Here is a 20,103-nt window from a genome sequence, read left to right as displayed (position 1 = left end):
CACGGCGAAGAGATTAGGGCTAACCAGTGATTATAGCATTGAGATTATATGGTAATTGAAATTGAGGTAATGTGAGCTAGTGATGATAGGAATTGAAAAGGAATTAAGAGTAGATTAAAATAATGTCTCATTTGATCATTTGTCGGAGTTGATTCATGTGCTTGGCTTTGGTGAATTACCAGACTCAGAATAGTCTCCAAGCTGATTAACATGCCGAGCTGTAACTTCACGGACTCGCTCACAAACTTGCATATTTATAACAGGTCTGGAATGTGAGCACTGGAAATCTTGAGTTTTTCCTCTTTTTTTCATCCTGGAATTACGTTTAGCTGTGCATTAGCGGCAGTCCTAATACACAGCTGCACACCAATTAGGTCCCTGAACATTGTTTCGGAGAAAAATACTGGGAACTGTTGAAGCCTTTTCTGATTCCCGTGTCCTCTGTAAATATCGGCATGTAGAATTCTAGTAATACATTGGAACCTGCAGCAGACAGTTTTACACATTAAAACATGATGATGCACAGATAGGTGGGGGGGAGACACAGTGACACAGTGATGTGCAATGTGGATTGAAGGCTTTCTGAGTAAATGACAGCTCTCTGGATAGCTCGGCTGTTCCCAGACCTACATTCATGCTACCAGGTATTGTCAGTGTGTGAAGTCTCTTACTGCCTGAATGCAACGAGGAAGCTAATCCAGTTTGACGAGCTCAGGGAAACCCCTCCTCTGAGAACCCTCTTTAATGGACAGATATGGGTCAGTGCTGCCACATGGACTCCTGTGTATATACAGCAAGAGTTGTATGTACACAACTGTCTTTCTTTCTTTAACAGGAAGCGGTGGAATCCCCGCCAGTAGTTCATTCTTTAAATTCCACAGGCAGTGACAATAATAAGGATAATGGTTGTCTGTTGATTTAAAGAGAAACATCCCACTGTGGCTGGTTATGTTGCTCAAAGAGAAAACATAACATTAAGTAATTATAGATTTTAAAAAGCCTAACCAGAGATTACTATTCCAATCTGTGCAAGTTTTTCCATTTTCAGTTTGGAACAGCTGTGAATGATTCTGTCTTCTTTAGCTGCACATGGAGGGAGGACTTTGATGTTTACAAAAGTATTCATACATTCCCTTTATTTTTACTTGAGAGATCATTAAGGGGCGACCCTCATTCACAATGACATCAAGTCAATTACATCAACAAAAGAAAGGAAAGAGTAGCTTTAGGTCGTCGCTGCTTTAGCTTAGCTTCCATCTCAGCTTTCCTCCTGCTCCTTCTGGGGCATTCGTTTGGTCCGGCTGGGTGGTCGGTCATGGGTGGTGATCGTCTCGTGGTCCGCTGGACTTAATCCAATCCCCAAGCTTCCTTTTTTGATGTTGATGAGTGGATTCTGTCATGCGCCATAAGTGCTCCAGTAATTAAGAGAAAATGACAACAAAATAAGACAAACATGTCGCAAAGTCTATGGGAGATACCGGCCGTAGAATCTACATGTGCTGCCATTGCTATAGATTGTCATTATTACAACATACTTCATAACATTTTATAAGTATTTGTTAATAATTACCAAATTTATTGTGAACCTTTAATTCATAATTTGTTGACAATCTATAAACATTATTATAAAGTTGCAACTAATGATACCTTGTATATGTTAATAAATACTTTTGTAAACAAACTCAAACATTATTTAGTTTGATAATACTTTGTTAAATGCTGATAAATACTTTCTAAAGATTCTATAAGCATTATTTTGTATTTTAAATGTTAACATTATTGACATAGCTTATACATAAATGTTCCATGGTTAATAATCTGGTCCATTTGTGTAATGTTTCTAAATGTGTACAGAGTTGCAACTAATTTTGGTAATATTTAAGTTTATAAGAATTACATTTATATTGTTTATCAAAGGTTATTGATCAGTACAACTGCAATCTGTGAATAAATATTTTACTTACATAATCAGAATGTAAATGTTATTGTCTCTTATCAGCTATAATATGAAATGTAATTTATAGACTAATTATTTAATATTACACTGTAATTTATGCTATTGATATTATGTTAATTATATAATAATATATATTATAGTATCACTAATAATTAGTAAACATTATTAATGATGCAATTGTTTATGTATTAATATGCATTGTTAATAACAAATAATTATTAGATATTAGGAATATACTTAACTATCAATGTATAGTTTATTATTAATGCTTATTATAAGGTGTTCCACTTATGTGAAACAAGTACAAGTAGAAGTTGGGATGTATACATTTTTAAGGAGGTGTTTTTTGTTGCAGATGCCAGGTGTATTAAAATTATTTTTTCAGACTTAGCTGGCAGAATATTGAAGTAAAAACTTCAATATTAATGTTTTATCAGACATGCTCTACTGATGTGTCTGATAAAACACATCTGAGTGACGAAGCAAGTCTGAGATAATAAGATATAGTAATATAGTAATTTTCTAGAAAGGGTTTTATAGACAAAAAGATACCAGGCAGTTTCACGTCTCTCGTGGAGAGAAGATATAAAAGATAACGATGAGTACCATCGACATCACTGGTGATATATCTCAAGGCAGAGTCCAGCATTTTATGAGCTGAAAAGGATGTGTGCCTATAAATCATGTCATTGAAGTCCGAGACTGACATGAAAACTGCCTCAACAGCCTTTTCTAACAAACGTAGGGAAGATGGTTTTATTTCGGTACAGCCAACCTTTTGCCTGAGTCGGCACACAATATTATCTATATGAGAATTGAATGAGAGTTTATCAATCCAGATGCAGAAATATGTATTTTCTGAGACTCTCAATCATAAGTCGGTTCCATGATACCAAAAGAAAATATATAAGATGGATGTCTTTACTCTTAGAGCACGTTTGTTCAAATGACAAAAACACATAAACGGCACATTAACAAAGGTGTCACTAGCCATTTCTAACTTTACATATTGGTAATTTTTTTAAGGTAATAATTGATGTGTTAAAATAATGCAACTCACTGTTGCTAGTCTGCATCCCTAACCTTAATTGTAAAAAAGCTTCTTATTTTAAAGCTGGCCGTATTAAGGAGAAAAGATTATCTAACCCACCCCCAAACCTCTCCATGAACCTAATGACCCTGCACCTCCCTGCCAAACTCTGCTCCCATGATGTCCAGTACTACATTAGTAGAGATACTGTCATTGATAATTTTCTTCGTGCAATTAGTTTTATACTCGTATCAGTTTTTTTCCTGGCTCAAAATGAGGCGTACGTGGTACCATTATGTACACGCATGCATGTGTACTGTCCTGGACCATGTTTGTTCCATAAGTGTACTAAAGTCGCATATCATATGACATGGTTAAGCTGTTGGAGGGTGATACTATGACCCAAATACTGATACACTAAATGTCTCGTAAAACTATTAGATTCTTCTGGCAAAATGGCATTTACACAAATGAAGATCTCATCTTGTTTTTTTTAGGTATTTCAAAAGTATTCTAAAAATAATTATATTATATGTAATTCCCTTTCGTACACTTTTATGACACATAGCCTATACTTTTTTAAGATCATTTAATTTGAACATTTTACTTCCCTTTTCAAATTGTTTAAATTTTTCAGTACTGTGGCAACCCCAAAACAGACGTCTCTTTTCTTCCTCTTTGGCATTTTGGCAGCAGCTTTCCCGGTGCACTGCTTGTTCGAAAATTGTATTTTCCATCTGAGTTTTGTTGCACATTGGAGGCGAGACGAAAGTTGACGCAGGTGGCCACCTTGTAAGTCTCTGTGCAGGAAAAACCTTGCATATAAGTAGAACGTTAGAGTTAACTGTCTGTTTTCATTACCTCTGTTTTGCAGCCACTCCTGTTGCAGAGCAGCTCATTATTATTTGCAACATTTATCTCACTGTCACATGGAGGCTTTTGAATTATGCATCGCATGCATTTAAAATAAAGCCGCCAGTCCAACTGTGTACAACAGTCATGAAAAGAGCATTTTACTGTATCTTAGCTCCAGTGTCATAGAGGTCTTTGCTCATTCATTAATCTGTTCATTGTTTGTGTGCGTACATGTGTGTGTAATAAAAGGCGGTTGTAGCACTCAGGACCTCATTACTGAGAGTGCAGGTCTCCTTAGATGCTGATAACAGGTTTGTGTGTGTGTGTGTGTGTGTGTGTGCGTGTGCGTGCGTGTGCGTGCGTGCGTGTGCGTGCGTGTGCGTGCGTGTGTGTGTGTGTGTGTGCGTGTGTGTCTGTGTGTGTCTCTTTGCTTTCCGTATACTGCTACTCCAGGTTCAAGCCACAGTAACAGCCAAGATAACATGCTGCTTTTTTGTAGTTGATTCATGTTGGGAGTGAGGGGGTTAAGGAGTGTCTATATTTGTTTTGAGGTGTGTTCAGGGACAATGATAAGAACTTGTGTCTTGTCTAAGTTACATTTTAAAAAGGTGTGGGACATCCAGTCTTTTATGTCATCTAAGAAGACTGAAAACGGCGTGGTACTGACTAATATACATGTGTATGGTTTGTTCTCATGGTCAAGTATCCCAGGAACTGTGTCAGTATTGGACAATAATGTGTCTCATGTTTTATGTTTTCTTAGTGTGCATGACATTGAAATAAAGAAAAAAAAATCACATCCGCCTTAACAATGGCTTTTTTGCTGTCATTATGAATGTAATCATCCAATATTCTTGTTCTTGTCTGGAGGTTCTGAACATTACCACTGGAGTGTTTTTATCCCTCCATGTGTATTTGCCACAAAGTAATGTAACAGCTGTACATATGTTTTCCCTAGCTGTTAGCTTCTGGAGGTCACAGTATTATTTGTTTGACACCCTTACTGATTTCAGACCTCTTTTTTTTATAAACAAGGATGATTTTTAATTAACTGAAAACAGACTTTGAAAGGGTTAAAGGGTAAAGACCAAAACATGGACAACTCCCACCCCTGGGGTAGCGACCTGTCCATTTACAAGGTAGCCCGCCCGAAAGAATACCCGGTTTTATCATTTATTTTACTCTAAATGGGACCTTTATTTACTAAATGAATATCATGCTCTGTTGAAGAAGACTTGAAACTATCAATTGAGACCATAAATGCATGTTTATAATGTGTCCTTATGTAATAAATCAAGTGAGAAGTAGAGTCATTTTCTCACAGAAATCAGAGTCTCCCCCTTATCGTCATTAGAAAGAGGCAGGTTTAAGGCACTTCCACTTTGCCGCCTGGTCTTTCCATTGTCTTAAACGGAAATTAATGTACAGTCAAAACACTACTTAAGAGATGTGTTCCTAAAGGTTTACCACGTTTTTAGAGAAATACTCTCTATGTGTCTCCTTCTGTCAGTCACCAGCTGATCTAACAGTGGTTATATCAATTTCATGACCTCTTTCATGCTCAGTTTTTCGTAGCTTTTGACTGGCATTTTTTGAACAGATGAAAAGGTGTGTGAGGGGGGGAAGGAAGTTGGCTCTGAGTTTAGTGGGAAAACATCTCAGTGCGATGTTCCTGCTTCTAGTACGGCCTGCAGGTACTGAGCAGCATGTTATGTTTGATTTGTCTGCCTGCCGTGTCTCTGCCTCGTGTTTCTAGTTTCCTCTGATGTTTGGGTTAAACCGGCGTAGCAGCTGTCATGGATGCTCCCATGGAAGCTGACTCTGACAAAGCAGAGAAAAGAGAGATTAAATGTGGCTCCAAACAGCTTCATTCATGAAAAGGCGGTTAATCTGAGTTTCGGTGGCTTTACAGAAGATATCTTCTATTAGTTTAGGCTTTCCCTGCTTTTCTATGAATTCTTCTTTGGGTATCTGGTATCTGGTTTATAATGCTGTTTACACCAAGTGAGGAAACATTTTTATTTCCAACAATTCCCCAGTGATCATCTACACACTCGTCTACCAATGTGCTTTTGCGTTCATTAACACAGGCGACATATATTCCTCTCTCTCATGAGACCCTTTCAATAAAGTTCTGCAGGGATGGCGTATCGGCCAACCCAAAAATTGGAATTGCCCTGGAGCCATCGGCAAAATGCAAATGGGATTTTTGGATTACCGCAGAAATTAAGCTTGGTGGAAAACAAACGTTTCTGATACTTACAGTTTTTTTTCAGCAACTTCATGAATGAACACCACTTTTATGTGTTTTTGTTTATGTTTTTATTAGGTCTTGTGATATCATGCCACAACTAGTTTGATATGATGATGTTTAGTAGTCTCATTTAGACACTTAATGAGCCACATAATGTTATTATTGTGATTAAAGATCCTTTCCCTGTTCCAAAGAGAGCATCACTCTGTCGATCAATTGATGGCTAAATGCTTGAAATATGAAATTTTGTTAGACTCATTTGATTGTATAATACCTTGGTCTCAATCTATAGAAATGTAGCTTGTCTAATACAGGGGTGAACTATTATCAGAGAAAAAATCTAATAGGGATTATTTTGATTAATATGATCTGGGAAGTTAGAGGGACGGTTAGTTTTTACATCATTATTGTCGCATTATTGAAAGGAACTTTACTAGGAACGTTACTATTTCTAGGTTAGTATGGAAATATGTCTGTCTAATGTTCCTGTTTCGTCACTTCTGTTCAGGATGACGGTTCACTGAGCAGCGAGGAGGAGGCAGAGATGAGCGAGCCCACATGGCTAGCAGCTGATGTGGGAGCAGCGTCTGACCTGAGCCCGCCAACCCGAGGAGAGAGGATGCGCCAGAACACACACAGCAAGGAGGAGGACGGTAAGGTCCAGAAGGAAGTTAATGTGTATGGATATTTAGTCAAAATCTTAACGTTTTAGTGCATATTGTGTTATACTATGTATAGTGGTTGAATTGCAATTGAATTTTGCTATTGGCTGTATATTGGCGTATATGTGGGCAGCTTACGTCACCAACAAACCCCCAACTGCAGTTTATGTGATGCCTAGTGGAATTAGCATGCTAGATAGCTAACTAGCCAGCAGCTAAATTAGTAACATTTAACAACTTAACGATTAGTTGGCATTAGCAGTGTGCTTTCCTGTACTGTATTTGTAATTCTACGCTGGTTTAGGAAAATGAGCCCAAATCAGAATCAACTGGGTGTGTCTTCGGCTCCCTTCCCTGCACATGTTGATACTTCTTTCACGTTCTCATGGCATTTTATTTTCTAAGCCAAAAATCTTGGATACAATACTCTTAAGTGTCTGTTCCTTTGCTTTCCATTTCACTTGTATTGTTTCCTCTGTCAGTTCCTCTCCCCCCTCTCTCTCTCACATTACTATTACTTCTCTTTTACTTTATGCTTCTTGCTGCCTGTCACGCTACTCAGCTCTCTCTGCACTGAAAGGCATCCTGTGGTGAGGAGCGCTCACTTTGAAGACCGCCGTATTGGTTCATAATGCTGCAAGGATACAGCAAATACCTGTGTGTGTGTGTGTGTGTGTGTGTGTGTGTGTGTGTGTGTGTGTGTGTGTGTGTGTGTGTGTGCGTGTGTGTGTGCGTGTGCACAATGCACGTTACCCAGTGCTGAGTGGGCATGTAGTTGTGTTTTTGTGAGCAAAGACATTACGGCAGTAATGTAGTGAAAGATTTTTCCTCATACTCTCTGTCTGAATATACTTGTATATTTGTCTCTGTCTGAAACACTCTATTTCCGTTTCTTTAAGCTCCCCTCCAGAAAAAGCTCAGCCTTTTCTGTTTGACTTGAAAAAAGTATAATGCACTTCAAGCTGTGAGTGGTATATTCTAATGGCCCTGCCAGTGACACAGGAAGGGGAGCAAATCTGATTTGCTTGATGAATCGCATGTTTTCATGTATCGTTGCAGCTGTGCGGCTTGTTAGACACTAACTATAGCACCCCTGCATTCAAAGCGCTAATCTTATCGGTTAACGGTGAATGCTCCGTTAAAGACGGTCAGTTTATGGTCAGAAAATAAATTACAAATCAGCATCCCTCGCTGTAACTAATGAATATTTTCAATATCAATGCATATGCTGATTATTTTCTCAATCAGTGCCCCTCTCTGCTTCAAATCTACTTTAAATGTCTTCACTAACATCTGAAGGATCCTAAATACCTTCAGTTTAGAATGCAGAGAAAATAACTTGGCACGAATGCTGCCTCAAAACAGTATGTAGAGAAATAATGAAAATCAAATAATCGGGATAGACAATTGCAAACATTTTAGTTTCTTGCCCTCAGTAACTAGTAAAAGGTAGTATTTTCAGAGATGCTAAATATAATGACAGATGCAAAAACCATATGAATGAGGAACGGGAGAAAAGGGAGCGATGACGTTGTTGCAGGTTTACTAGGGGGGAAGAGAAAAGCTTATAAAATAGATTGAAGGTAATTAAGTGGCATGAGATGGTTTGAGAGAATTGCATCATGGGAAAATGGAGGGAGTGAGGTGTGTGTGTGTGAGAGAGAGAGAGAGAGAGAGAAAGAGAGAGAGAGAGAGAGAAAGAGAGAGAGAGAGAGAGAGAGAGAGCAGCTACAGTAGGTGGCAGAGTGTATAAGGCCTTGTCATTAAAAGGTCACTCTGTTCCCTACACCTCTTATGGAAGCCAAAAGAGGGTTGTAGGCGTCCAAATGCCAACACTCAGAGGAGCTGAGAGGCCAAGTGGAAGTGTCTTTCCTGATCAATTAGACTTCAATCCAAGGAAACAGGCAGGCAGCAGAGCCTCCACTTATTCTCTAATGTAAAGGAGTGTTAGTAATGTATGAAACACTTGGGTTGGGTCGCATTGGCCAGATAGATGGATCTGAAAAGGGGCAAGGGGAACATTTATTTTTTTATTTAATATTTTTTGGAAAAATGAAAATATGTCCTTTAAAGTAGCTCACACCCTGAGGAAAGCCTTGCCTTGTTTTATTTCCTTGTGGTGCCATCACAAAACATTGTTTGTTTTTAGACATGTCTTCTTTTTTGTGGTAAAACGGACCTCTATTTGGCTCGGAGTGCTTCACGTTTGCTGTTTTTTTCTTCTGTTCGCCGAGAAAAAGGGGTAGAGGGACCAGCACAAATCCTTCAAAGACTGACCATCACATCGTACATGTGATGAACAACAACAACAATGAAGAAATTAATATACATAGGTCGGTGGGTCCGTCTTCTCTCCCCATGTGCTCTCCCTTCATCCAGAGCAATACTACCTTGTGTGCCAACATTTTTACTTTAAAAGCCTCATTGCACTTCTGTGTTCTGCTTTTAACAAGAAACAAGTAGTCAATTAGTCTAAAACTGTCATCTTGATTTACAAAATAAAAGTCAATAATGCTGCATATCATGCTTTTGAGCTAATCATTATCACCGCAGGGGAAATTCCTTCACCGTGAAAACCCTCGTGCCGTTCACAACTTCTGCTGTTGCAATAGCACTTTATAATACCCCTTCAAGTGCTGCGCTCTTTAAAATAAAAGCTGAACTATTTTAGACTTTTCTCAATGTGTTCTCCCACTGCTGAAAGCCCACTAAATCCTCAGCTCTGTGGGGAACTTGCAGAACCAGCAGCAGCTCTTTCCTCTGTCAACGAGGAGCTGCTTCGGTTTTGAACACACAGCCAAAGAGCTTGTGGTGGATATGACTTCCAGAGTTAAAATCAGGTGGGTGTTTTCCCAACCAGCAAGCTGTCAGGGCATTTAACTGGAGTAGGCAGCTAATTTCAACAGAGCAGATGGTCCACACACACACACACACACACACACACACACACACACACACACACACACACACACACACACACACACACATGCCTATGTCCAGCTCAGAAGCAGCAGCTGTAGTAAATCACATTTATGAGCTTCTGACCGCCACCTTGCTTTTCTTCTTTTTTGCTCCACTCAACAGTGATTGTTGAAAACAAAAACCTCCAATCGTGTGACCGGCAGTTTTAAAACGTGCGACTCGTGGCCAGAAAACATTTTTTGTTGAAAGTGAAATATATAAAAGAGCTAGTGGCCTCAGTCTGATGAGCAGATTACTGGACTTTCAAGGGAAATCTGTGCAAGTAAACCATATTAGAAATCTGTTTCTGAGATGATTCAGCTTAACTTTTCACATTTTTTTGTTGCATTGTGATTTATGAGTCAGTTTTGTGACACCCTTTTTTTCCACATTACTGGGAGAAGGATCCTGCCCTCTTTATTACTAAAAGCCCCTCCTATGGAAGAAATGTGGTTTCCATCGGACAGCTACAAAATGATGTGCTAGTTGGAAACCAGTGCACTGCAGCAAGACTAACCTTGACTCGAGCTGTCACTCTGAATTTATTTCACAAATGCTATAGGATCCAACCTTGGACAAAGCTCATACTGGCCTGCAGGTGAGCCGGGTCTCTAGATCTGCTTGCAATTGCAATAGACTCATTTCATGATACGTATGTTCTTCAGCTTTCTGAGAGTTCTACGTGTGCATGTGTGAGAAAGTGTGTGTGATTGTGCTCCAGAGAGACATCCATAACAGATCCCCACTGTGCTCCTGACCTACCCGCCTCAGAGGCTCCTGTCTGCTGTACAGCAGAGCAGGGTGTCAGGCCTCCTTTCCTGGAGCCTCTTGTTCTGAAGAAAATGGGAAATGATGGAGAGGGCTTGTCAGAAGATGGAGCTGACATTACTGGTCCTCTCCACAGGGGATAAACTGAAGAGAGGGAGGGGAAAACAGAGTGGAGAGGGGAAGGGAAATGAAATAAGGACGAGAGGGATAAAGGATGACGTTGTCTAGGAAGGAGACAGAGGAGAGGAGAGAAGTGGAGGAAAACGAGAACAGAATGGTGGGTGATGGATAGGCCAATATATTGATCATCTGACATACTGAGCTTGACAACTACTGATATTACAGATGTTCCATTCAAACTTCCTTCTTTCTAATGGAGGAGTGACGAGGGAGATGGAAGGAGAAAGAGACAGTGGGTCAAACATATTAGTGGACTCCTCCTGACATCTTTGCATGCCTCTAGTCTCCTATATTCCCCGCCCTCCATCCATCATTTAACAAGCTAGCTTTCAACACATCTTCCTGTATTCTGAATATGTGAACAGATCAGATACAGGTCACTAAAATTCCATTCTTATAAACTTACTCAGAAATGTACTTGTCTTAAGCTTTAGATACATGTTCCATCCTTTCATGCATGTCCCTACTTATCCCCCTCTCTTAGATGCACATCAGTATCTCTGTCGTTTTTAGGATCCTTTTTATGGTATATTGTGTAAATTGTGTACCATTTACAGTACAATAAGCCGGATTATCTCTGTTACAAATAGAATGAATAATATATGTGGGATTTGGAAGTATTATCTGGAATACTGAGACATGCACACAGTTAATCCCAAATAAAACATTAACTGGGATCCTAGGTGTCCACACTGTATGACTGAATAAATGCACTTGGCAAAGAAACACTGTCAATTTATGTTTTACCTCCATATCTTTCATCAGGAGTAAAATGATCAGTAATTAATCTCAAAAAAGTCAAGCAGCCTTTACGAAGACAGGCGGCTCATTGTGGGGCTAATTTTTTGGGGCCTTTTGATTTTCTAAACACATCTTTAAACCAGCATTATTTTACAAATTCAGTATTCATTTTCATCACAGTGCAGATAATACGCAGCCGATATGGATGTTTCATACCATATTTAACTGGTGACTCTCCGAATATGTTGTGGTTGCTCATAGTGACAGCAGAAGTGTCTTCCTAAAAGCCTCTAATTGTGTTTAATAAAAATCAAATACATACCCATTTGTGTTTATTTACTGAGCCATACCGTTTATATGAGCAACCACGGACACTTTCAACTGAAAGTCACTAGTTGCCACTGCAGTATTGGTGGCGTTGCTAGATGCTGAGATGCGTCAGGTGAACTGTCAGCCAAACAGCCGCAAATAAAGCCAGGCGGAAGTCAATAAGGGCTGAGAGAGGGAGAGCAGAGTTTACCTCCCTGCATGCATCACTCTCCCCTCAGGGACAGAGCCACTGCCACACACACTAGAGAGCTGCACATCTACGCATACACAGATACATGTATCTACTGTGTGCATACACAGTAAACACACATGTATGTTGGTGCTGTAGGCCAGTGGCCCACATGGTCTAATGTGTTGAAGCAGCGCAGTAGAGGAAAGTAGGGCAATGGGAAACAAACGACAGGATGACTTTGATCCTCCTCCTCCGTTCCTCATCCTCCCCAACCCCCCTCACCTCTGCTACCCAAAGCTGTGTGTGTGTGTGTGTGTGTGTGTGTGTGTGTGTGTGTGTGTGTGTGTGTGTGTGTGTGTGTGTGTGGTGGGGATTGAGGAAAGGATGGGATGAAGAGGGGCAGCAAAGAGGGAGATGGTGTAAACTGCAGGATGGATGGAGGAATAGAGGTCAGGCAGAATTAAAAAGAGAGGGCAAGAGGCAGCTTTGAGTTAAATCATCCTCTCTCACTGTATGTCAATAGTAACCGGATGTAGTTATTTAAGTAAAAGTCACAGTTTATTTGGTAAAATAAATACTAATCTTCTGGTTCACTGGATCCAAACCTTTTTAGATTGTAATCACAACCTCTTGTCACCTGATAAACAGCATGTTTTTTAGATTCTCAAACTGATATTCCCTCCTCAGCAATAGTTTCATAAGAATACCTATGTACAGGCCTAAAGGGGTAAACATATTTTTGTGTGTTTCAGCATTAAGAAAGATGACAAAATACAAAGGACACATTACCTGATGCTGAAGTGAGTGCTGAGTTGGCATCAATCTAGAGCTGTGAGCTCAGCTGACACAACACAATTTTAACCCTGATTTTCCACTCGCCAACAGTTTTTGGAGATCGGCAACAAAAAAATCCAGATCAGAGGAAGATCAGCGCTCGCTCCAATGGCTCCCCCTTTGTGTGGGGAGGTTATCCAAGCTTCTCCTTTGCCTTGTGTACATAGCAGGGCCACCCGACTGTGCTTTTAGTGTGTGTTCGTGCATGTGAGCATTCTAGCTCGCGGCCGCTTCTCTGCACTGCTCTCATACGGCGGTTACAGCTGAAAACACAGACTTGACCGACAATGTCGCGGAAGAATAGCACCCAACCTCCAGTTCCCCTTTAGTCAAACACTATTATGTCTGTCAGCATGTTTCTCATAGTTCTTACTGTTAGCACCGTTAGTTATGAGCCACCGGCTGTGCTTCGACATGTAAAAAGCAGTTGAGAGTCAATCAAAATTATCCCAATCTCGTATTTCACACCTTTCAGGAAACTGTCAGTAAAATCAGATTGTTTTTACATGCATAGTAACTGGTCAGAATCTTGTTAAACAGTCGGGAATAAAGTGTCGAGTATGGCACAATGTACTACTAATGTCACTACTAAATACATTTTTTAGGGTCTATTTTTTTGTTTTTTCAAGACACATTGTACAGAAAGAGATACTAGTGCAATCATCTTTGGATAAAATCATCTACATGCCATCGAACTTCAAATTAAACAGTATTTATCATGTAAATGCTGCCTGAAACATCGTTTCTCAAGCAAACGCACGCACACACACACACACGCACGCACGCACACACACACACGCACACACAGGTTTATAGGTCGTTTTGGTGTCAGCCAGTGGCCACCATAATGGAAATACCATTAAAATTGCACAGAAGCATTACAATGTGATATTTCTCTTTCTAACAAAGCTGATCAGTCATAAACAGTTTGACTTCCAAATATAGCATTTTATTAAATTACTTATAGCTGCAATCTTGTTTGTACCAAGTGCTTTTGGATGTTGTTATTTTTGCATTTGATATTATGCAGATTTATTATTATTATCTCTGCATGTGTAACATTATGTTTTTACACAAGGCTACATCTCATCCAGCTGCATATGAATGCCCATTGTATGTTTATATATGCTCTTAAGTCTCTCATTGTGTGTGTGTGTGTGTGTGTGTGTGTGTGTGTGTGTGTGTGTGTGTGTGTGTGTGTGTGTGTGTGTGTGTGTGTGTGTGTGTGTGTTGGTGAGGGGTCCGCTCCACTGAGCGGGGTACAGTAGCTGCTTAATTATTTACAACCCCCCTCCAAGACTTAAACTCAAATAAGAATCTATGCAATTATTATTACAAACCCGCTATACTGCTCCTCAACAGCTATACACACACACACACACACACACACACACACACACACACACACACACACACACACACACAGTGGGAGTGAGGCTGGTAACTGGCTTAACAATTATTTTTGCTTACAGGAGTGAGCACCAGCTGTGATTGAGCACAACCTGTTGACATTTATATTGTCTGTATGTGTGTGTAAACTTTACGTGCACACACCTCTTCTCTTATGTCCTGCTATGTTAGGGCAGCGTGCACGTGTGTTGGTTCTCTTGTGTGTTCGTTTGTCCACACACCAGCAGAGTGTGTGTGTGTGTGTGTGTGTGTGTGTGTGTGTGTGTGTGTGTGTGCGTGTGCGTGCGTGTGCGTGTGAGTCTGTGTGTGTGTGTGTTCCTCTGGTAAGTGCAATTAGCCGGTCGAGTTGGAGCAGAGTGCAGTAGCCTCCCGCCTGGCTGTAATGAGATCTAGAGCTGTGAGAGACTGAAACCTCTACAGCCTTTTACACAAGTGTCTGACTAAACTCGATAAGCTCTCAAATCAACACGGCCGCCTTTTACTGCATATCAGTATGCTCACTGGTGTAGTGCAAGTATACTGGAATAGGTACACTATATTTTTTGGTCATCAGCTCATCAATGTAACGATATCCATGTTACTGTATTTTGTGGAAATGACCTGATGCCAATTTTAGTGGCAGTTGAAATTTCCTCAACCATTTTCTAACAATTTGACTCCCTCAGCTTGAACACAACAAGTTCAGGCCACTTATTTGTGGACTCTGGGAAAAGTAGAAATCCAAGTAAAAGCAGGTGGATGGAGAATGTGGTCAATGATCAAGAGGACTGATATTTAACTATAGTAGAAGAGCAGAGAGATACATTCAGAATTTCCCCCATAGGATCAATTTTGATACTTTTGGTGTTTATTAAACATTTCTTCTAATACCACCATTATGTGATTACTTTGGTTCATGTTAAAACTATTTACATTTCCATCAGATGAACTAAACTAAGAGGGTATATAAATGACTATTCTAACTTAATAGCATAACAGGGCCAGTATGTAGCATTTCGGGGGATCTATTAGCAGAAATGCAATGTTCTCTTCACAGAGTCTGCCATGTTGCACCAACATTTTCTACAGCAACCTAGAATGGACAAACCCAACACTGGCTCTAGCCACTGTAGTTCTCTGACACGCTTGTTGAGATGTTCACAATACCAAACTGTATGATTTGATTGGTTGCCTGAAGTTTGGATCATTGGATGCAAAAGAAACATAAACCAGACAGTAAAAGAGCAGATGAGGGCATGTTGGCATGCATCAGAGGCATTTTTCTGTGTGAATTGACAAATTTATAAAAATTGAATTGTATTTGCACCACGAGATGGTCAAATAAAATCACTGAATAGTTTGTTTGTGTAGATTCAAATTTCATTTTCCAACAGGTTCTGGTTATTTGTCCACCAGAGTGAACTGAGCTGAATGATGTGGCCGTCTCCTCGTTCCTTGTTTTTCCCTTTCACGGTGTCAGAATGTCCCACACCCAATATCCTTCACCCACCACACCGTCCCCCTCACCCAGTTCAACAAACCCTGGAAGGTTCAAGGTTTCCATGTGTGTGTTGGGGGTGTTTTTAAGACCTTGGGAGTATCGGTGTGCGTTTTGCTATTGTTTTATGGTTTAAAGGGTTGACGATGGACAAAGGTTGGCTCAATAAAATATGTCCCAATCTGAAATTTGTACCTGTGGTTATCAGCTGGCCCCCTCCGCAGGAACATAAAACACCACTCACACGCTCAAACATGCACACGCATGAGCAGTGCCTTTGTAAGTCAGTGCAGTAACAGAAAGAGACCGATACGCACCTGAGGGACTACCTCACTCTCCAACAACAAGACAGCTGTCGTTGGACCTAACCAACTTGGAGCTGATAACATGAGGAACAGAGAGGGATCAATGTTTCCGTTGTCCTGGGGAAAAATAACTTAATATGAGAGGAAATCTGGGCCTTAGAGGACTCTAACAAGCACACATGTACACATATACACAACCTGCTCAGTGTATACACTGTAAGTTCACAACTCAACAAAGTGTATACCATGGGTCTTTTTATTTTCAGATATTGTAATGCAAAGAAGTTACACATACCTTTTTAAGTGAAAAAGTATCATTTCATGTTGGATGTACAACTAATGTGCCTTCATTGATGATCACTGTCACTTAGCATGGCAATCCATCAAACAACATATACACTGAATCAATCAGAGACGGGATGAGATGCTGCCGGAGATATACACAGAGAATGTTGATGGAGAAAAAACAGAAGAAAGAAGAATCAGAATCAGAAAACCGTTTATTGCCAGGAATGTTTGCACAAACGAGGAATTTAGTTACCTAAAGACCAAGGGACCAAACCGAAAGAATGAGGGGAGCTGTGGTGAAAAGAGAGGAGACAGGGTGAAGGTTAAGAGTGGAGGCTTGCCCCTGAGGTGGACGAGATGAGACAGATGTTACAGAGAAGAGAGGGCTGATGGGGCTCTAACCCTCCGATCCAAACAACCCAGATGTTTAAGCTCCAAATTACTGTGGGCCGCTGAACATCAACATCTTTCCCTCCATCCATCCATCATAGCCCGTACCATCCTGAACTTGTGCATCTGTTCTCCTCCTCTGTTTCTCCTCTCTATTCCCTTCTTTCTTTTCAGCCTCATCCATTCCTTTCTCTCCTCCTCTTCCTTCCGTTGATCCCGCCTTTCTTCAATCCTCCATATGAGCCGGAAGGGTTAAACACACACGCACAATATATACGCTCACACACACACACACACACAACCTAAACCCATCCAGCCCTGAATATAATCATCATCATATACATTGCTATTCTACACACACACACCCACAGATTTAAGGGCATATTTAAGCGCTTCATCCTTTACACATGTTGACGTACAATAGAGACACACAAACATTTACACACACACTCAAACACACATACAGATTTATGAAGGATTACCAGCCGCACAGTCTGCATTTTAGATACTGTAGCTATTCCTGCATCACACAACACACATACATATCTGTTCGTTTTAGCAGCATCAATAGACAAATCCTTGTCTAATGATATTAGCTTTATCCAGGCTCAAACATGTATAAACAGTGTAATGCAGTGGTCTTTTTTTATTATATCTTTTAGAGACATTAGTAAAATAAATAAAAACACAGTTGATGGCGGTCAGCACGCCCACAGTTTGGAAAATCAGACAGGAGTAGCAGTACGGAAGCAAAGCAATGTACTGCTGTGGACGGGGCAGCAGCAACATGTATTTCAGCCACCTAAAAAAAAGTCTGTATCAGTTTAAATGTACGATTTATTTAGAATACTTTCCCCACTTTGCCTCGCAGCCAGACAGCCCTTTCTCACAGGGAACTGGAACAGTTATCTATGTTCTCGCCAAAGCCGTAAGTCTCCATTGGCAAAAGCAACAAAAAAAAGTTATTTAAACTAGCAGAACACTAGAGCTTGCTGGTTTACCTCGTCCTCGATTGGTTAGTTTGTTAGTGTTATAAGGGGAAGATGCACAAAATCTCCGATGCACAAAGAAAGACAACTGATTCCAATTCCCAAATTTAGCTTAAACATGTTGTGATAATTATTGGTTTTAAACTGTTGGTCTGACAAAACAAGTAATTTGCAGATAGACACAAATAGTGTTAATCACTAGAATAATCATTAATATAAACAAATTTAAGTTAGTTTTTTCCATATTTAGGATTAAATATTAGCATTTTCACCAGACTGAAAAGGCATCCTAAAGAAACACAAACAAGTAGAAATAAAGTAGCAACATTGTATTTAGTTGTGCATTCTCTGGAGGAAAATAAGGCAGTAGTTGATCCCCAGACTGCAGACTAAGACTAAGTTTGAATTAATATCTACAAATAAAAAAAAAAACTTTGAAATAATCTGATTCTTATTAATACACAGATCATGTTTTAATGAGCCTCCTGTGATGGGTCTTCACCCTTAAATCAGAGCTGTGGGGAATTTACATTTCTCTTATTTGTGCATATGCTTATTCTCTCCATGCTATCAGCTTCCTTTCCTTTCCTTCCTTCCTTCCTTCCTTCCTTCCTTCCTTCCTTCCTTCCTTCCTTCACAGCGGCTGGCTTCCCTTTTTTCTCTGTCCTAATTTTGATTAATTGTTACTGATAAATAGGGCTTGGGGAAATTAGATTTAAAAGTATATAGACTATAATTTTCTAAGATTCTGAATGATTCACAACTTCCCAATATCTATTGCTTTAGACTTTTTTATTTATTTATTGCAAACAAACCTAGATATTGCTACTGATAGTAATCCTACAAACTAAGTCGACAATATGTCAATGTTGACAATATATATATATATATATATATATATATATATATATATATATATATCTTTTGATTAGTTTCTGAGAAATAAAAAGACACCTAGCCTACAAATTTTAATCATGTAACAGGCACTATTTTTAATTTGTTTTGTGTCACTTTAACTTTAATCTTGAAGTGAGACGTGCTCGTGCTAAAACCTTTTTAGTAAAACGTTTGAATAAGTGCCATGTGTGTTTACATTATTGTAATCAGTTGTTGTAACGTTTTTTTTTAAATATACAAAATATTACATTATACACAGTTTACTCTGCTTTTGGAAAGTGCAGTTCTTAAGTTCTCCTTCTACTCAATATTCTCTCTCCCACACAGCAGAACTACAAGCAGATTTGCTTGTAGTTCAGAATAAGAAGTGATTGTTTAGTTTTGTGGAAGCTGCATCAAATATTTAAACACTTTCTGAACTAGTGCACTTTTCAAAACAGGAGGTTGCCGCCTGGATATCTCATATTTGTAACGTTGTTATGTCTGCTGTCAAAAACGTTTTGCCAAACTTATTTGGATGTAGTCTTTCTGAATTTACCTCTCATCTTCCTCGTATTTGTATTGGATAATTACTTAGAATTCTTTATACAAAGTTAGGCAGTCTCGTATTTCTGATAAATCTCTTTCCTTCAGCAATGACAATATTGATCCAGTACCACTATATTTGAATAACCCAGGTCTATAAGTATGTTTTTTCCCCCAAGCAGAATATGAACAGTATATAATATCTTATACTACTCTGTACAATGTACTCTATAACCTCGACATGGTTGTCAAGGAAACCTCTCCCTCACTCTCCACTGAGTGACTCCATTAGGTGGGAACGGTGTGACTGTGTGTAGGTACTCAGAGTCAGATTATGTACGCTTGTGTTATATCTTCAAGACTGTATCATTCCGAGGATGTGAACTCTTTTTAAACAGCATTTAAACTGTTATGTAACAATTACAATAACATATTATTGCATTAAATTTGATAAGGCCAAAGGCTTCACATTGCTGCTAGTATTGATCTGGTAAATTGTAAATATGTAATGTATCATAATCATTCAAATGGAGGTGGACAGCACTAACTCAACCGTATCCGTTTCGTATTAACAGTACATACTCTTCCACAGAAACAGTACGATACCAACACATCAGTTGCAAAAACTATTTGGGTGTTGCTTTGATAATTTGAGAGAATTGGGGACTATAGACTGTCTGTTTCAATCACAGTGAAAATAAGTGAAAAATTGAATGTTGGAAATTGTAAAAATGTGGAGCTTGATGCGTTACAAAGTTAAAACTACCCATCTTTATCTCATCAGGAACAACAAAGAAATAAACCTGCACACAATGATTCATTTTATTATCAATTTTTAGAACCTTTATTTCCTCCATTAAAGGTTTAGTCTATAAAACGTGAGAAAAATATGCAATCAATGATTCCTTGTTTGTGAAAATTGCTGCAAGTATTTTATTTTGTCAATTGACTTTCAAATATACAGGAAGTTTATAGAGTACTGAGGGGTGGTTGGTGACGGATAGCAGTCAGGGTCACAGGACTGATAAATACTAGTACTAGTACATACGAGAGTATGGGGAAGACAATAAATGTGTTT

General features: G+C 39.4%; 1 protein-coding gene across 1 annotated transcript in view; it reads left to right on the top strand.

Moving 5' to 3' along the window:
- LOC306743811 (nucleolar protein 4-like) overlaps positions 1-20,103 on the top strand; it is a gene marked incomplete at both ends in the record, with an annotated part of 130,065 nt that overhangs the window by 76,146 nt on the left and 33,816 nt on the right. The window contains one exon of the mRNA XM_079226374.1: positions 6,605-6,749. Coding sequence (XP_079082500.1) covers positions 6,605-6,749 — 145 coding nt within the window. The remainder of the gene's footprint in view (positions 1-6,604; positions 6,750-20,103) is intronic.

This window comes from Taurulus bubalis, assembly GCF_910589615.1.
Source record: "Taurulus bubalis genome assembly, chromosome: 11".
NCBI classification, from domain to species: Eukaryota; Metazoa; Chordata; class Actinopteri; order Perciformes; family Cottidae; genus Taurulus; species Taurulus bubalis.
The sequence above is the reverse complement of the archived record's forward strand: the minus strand, read 5'-3'. Positions and strand labels throughout refer to the sequence as shown.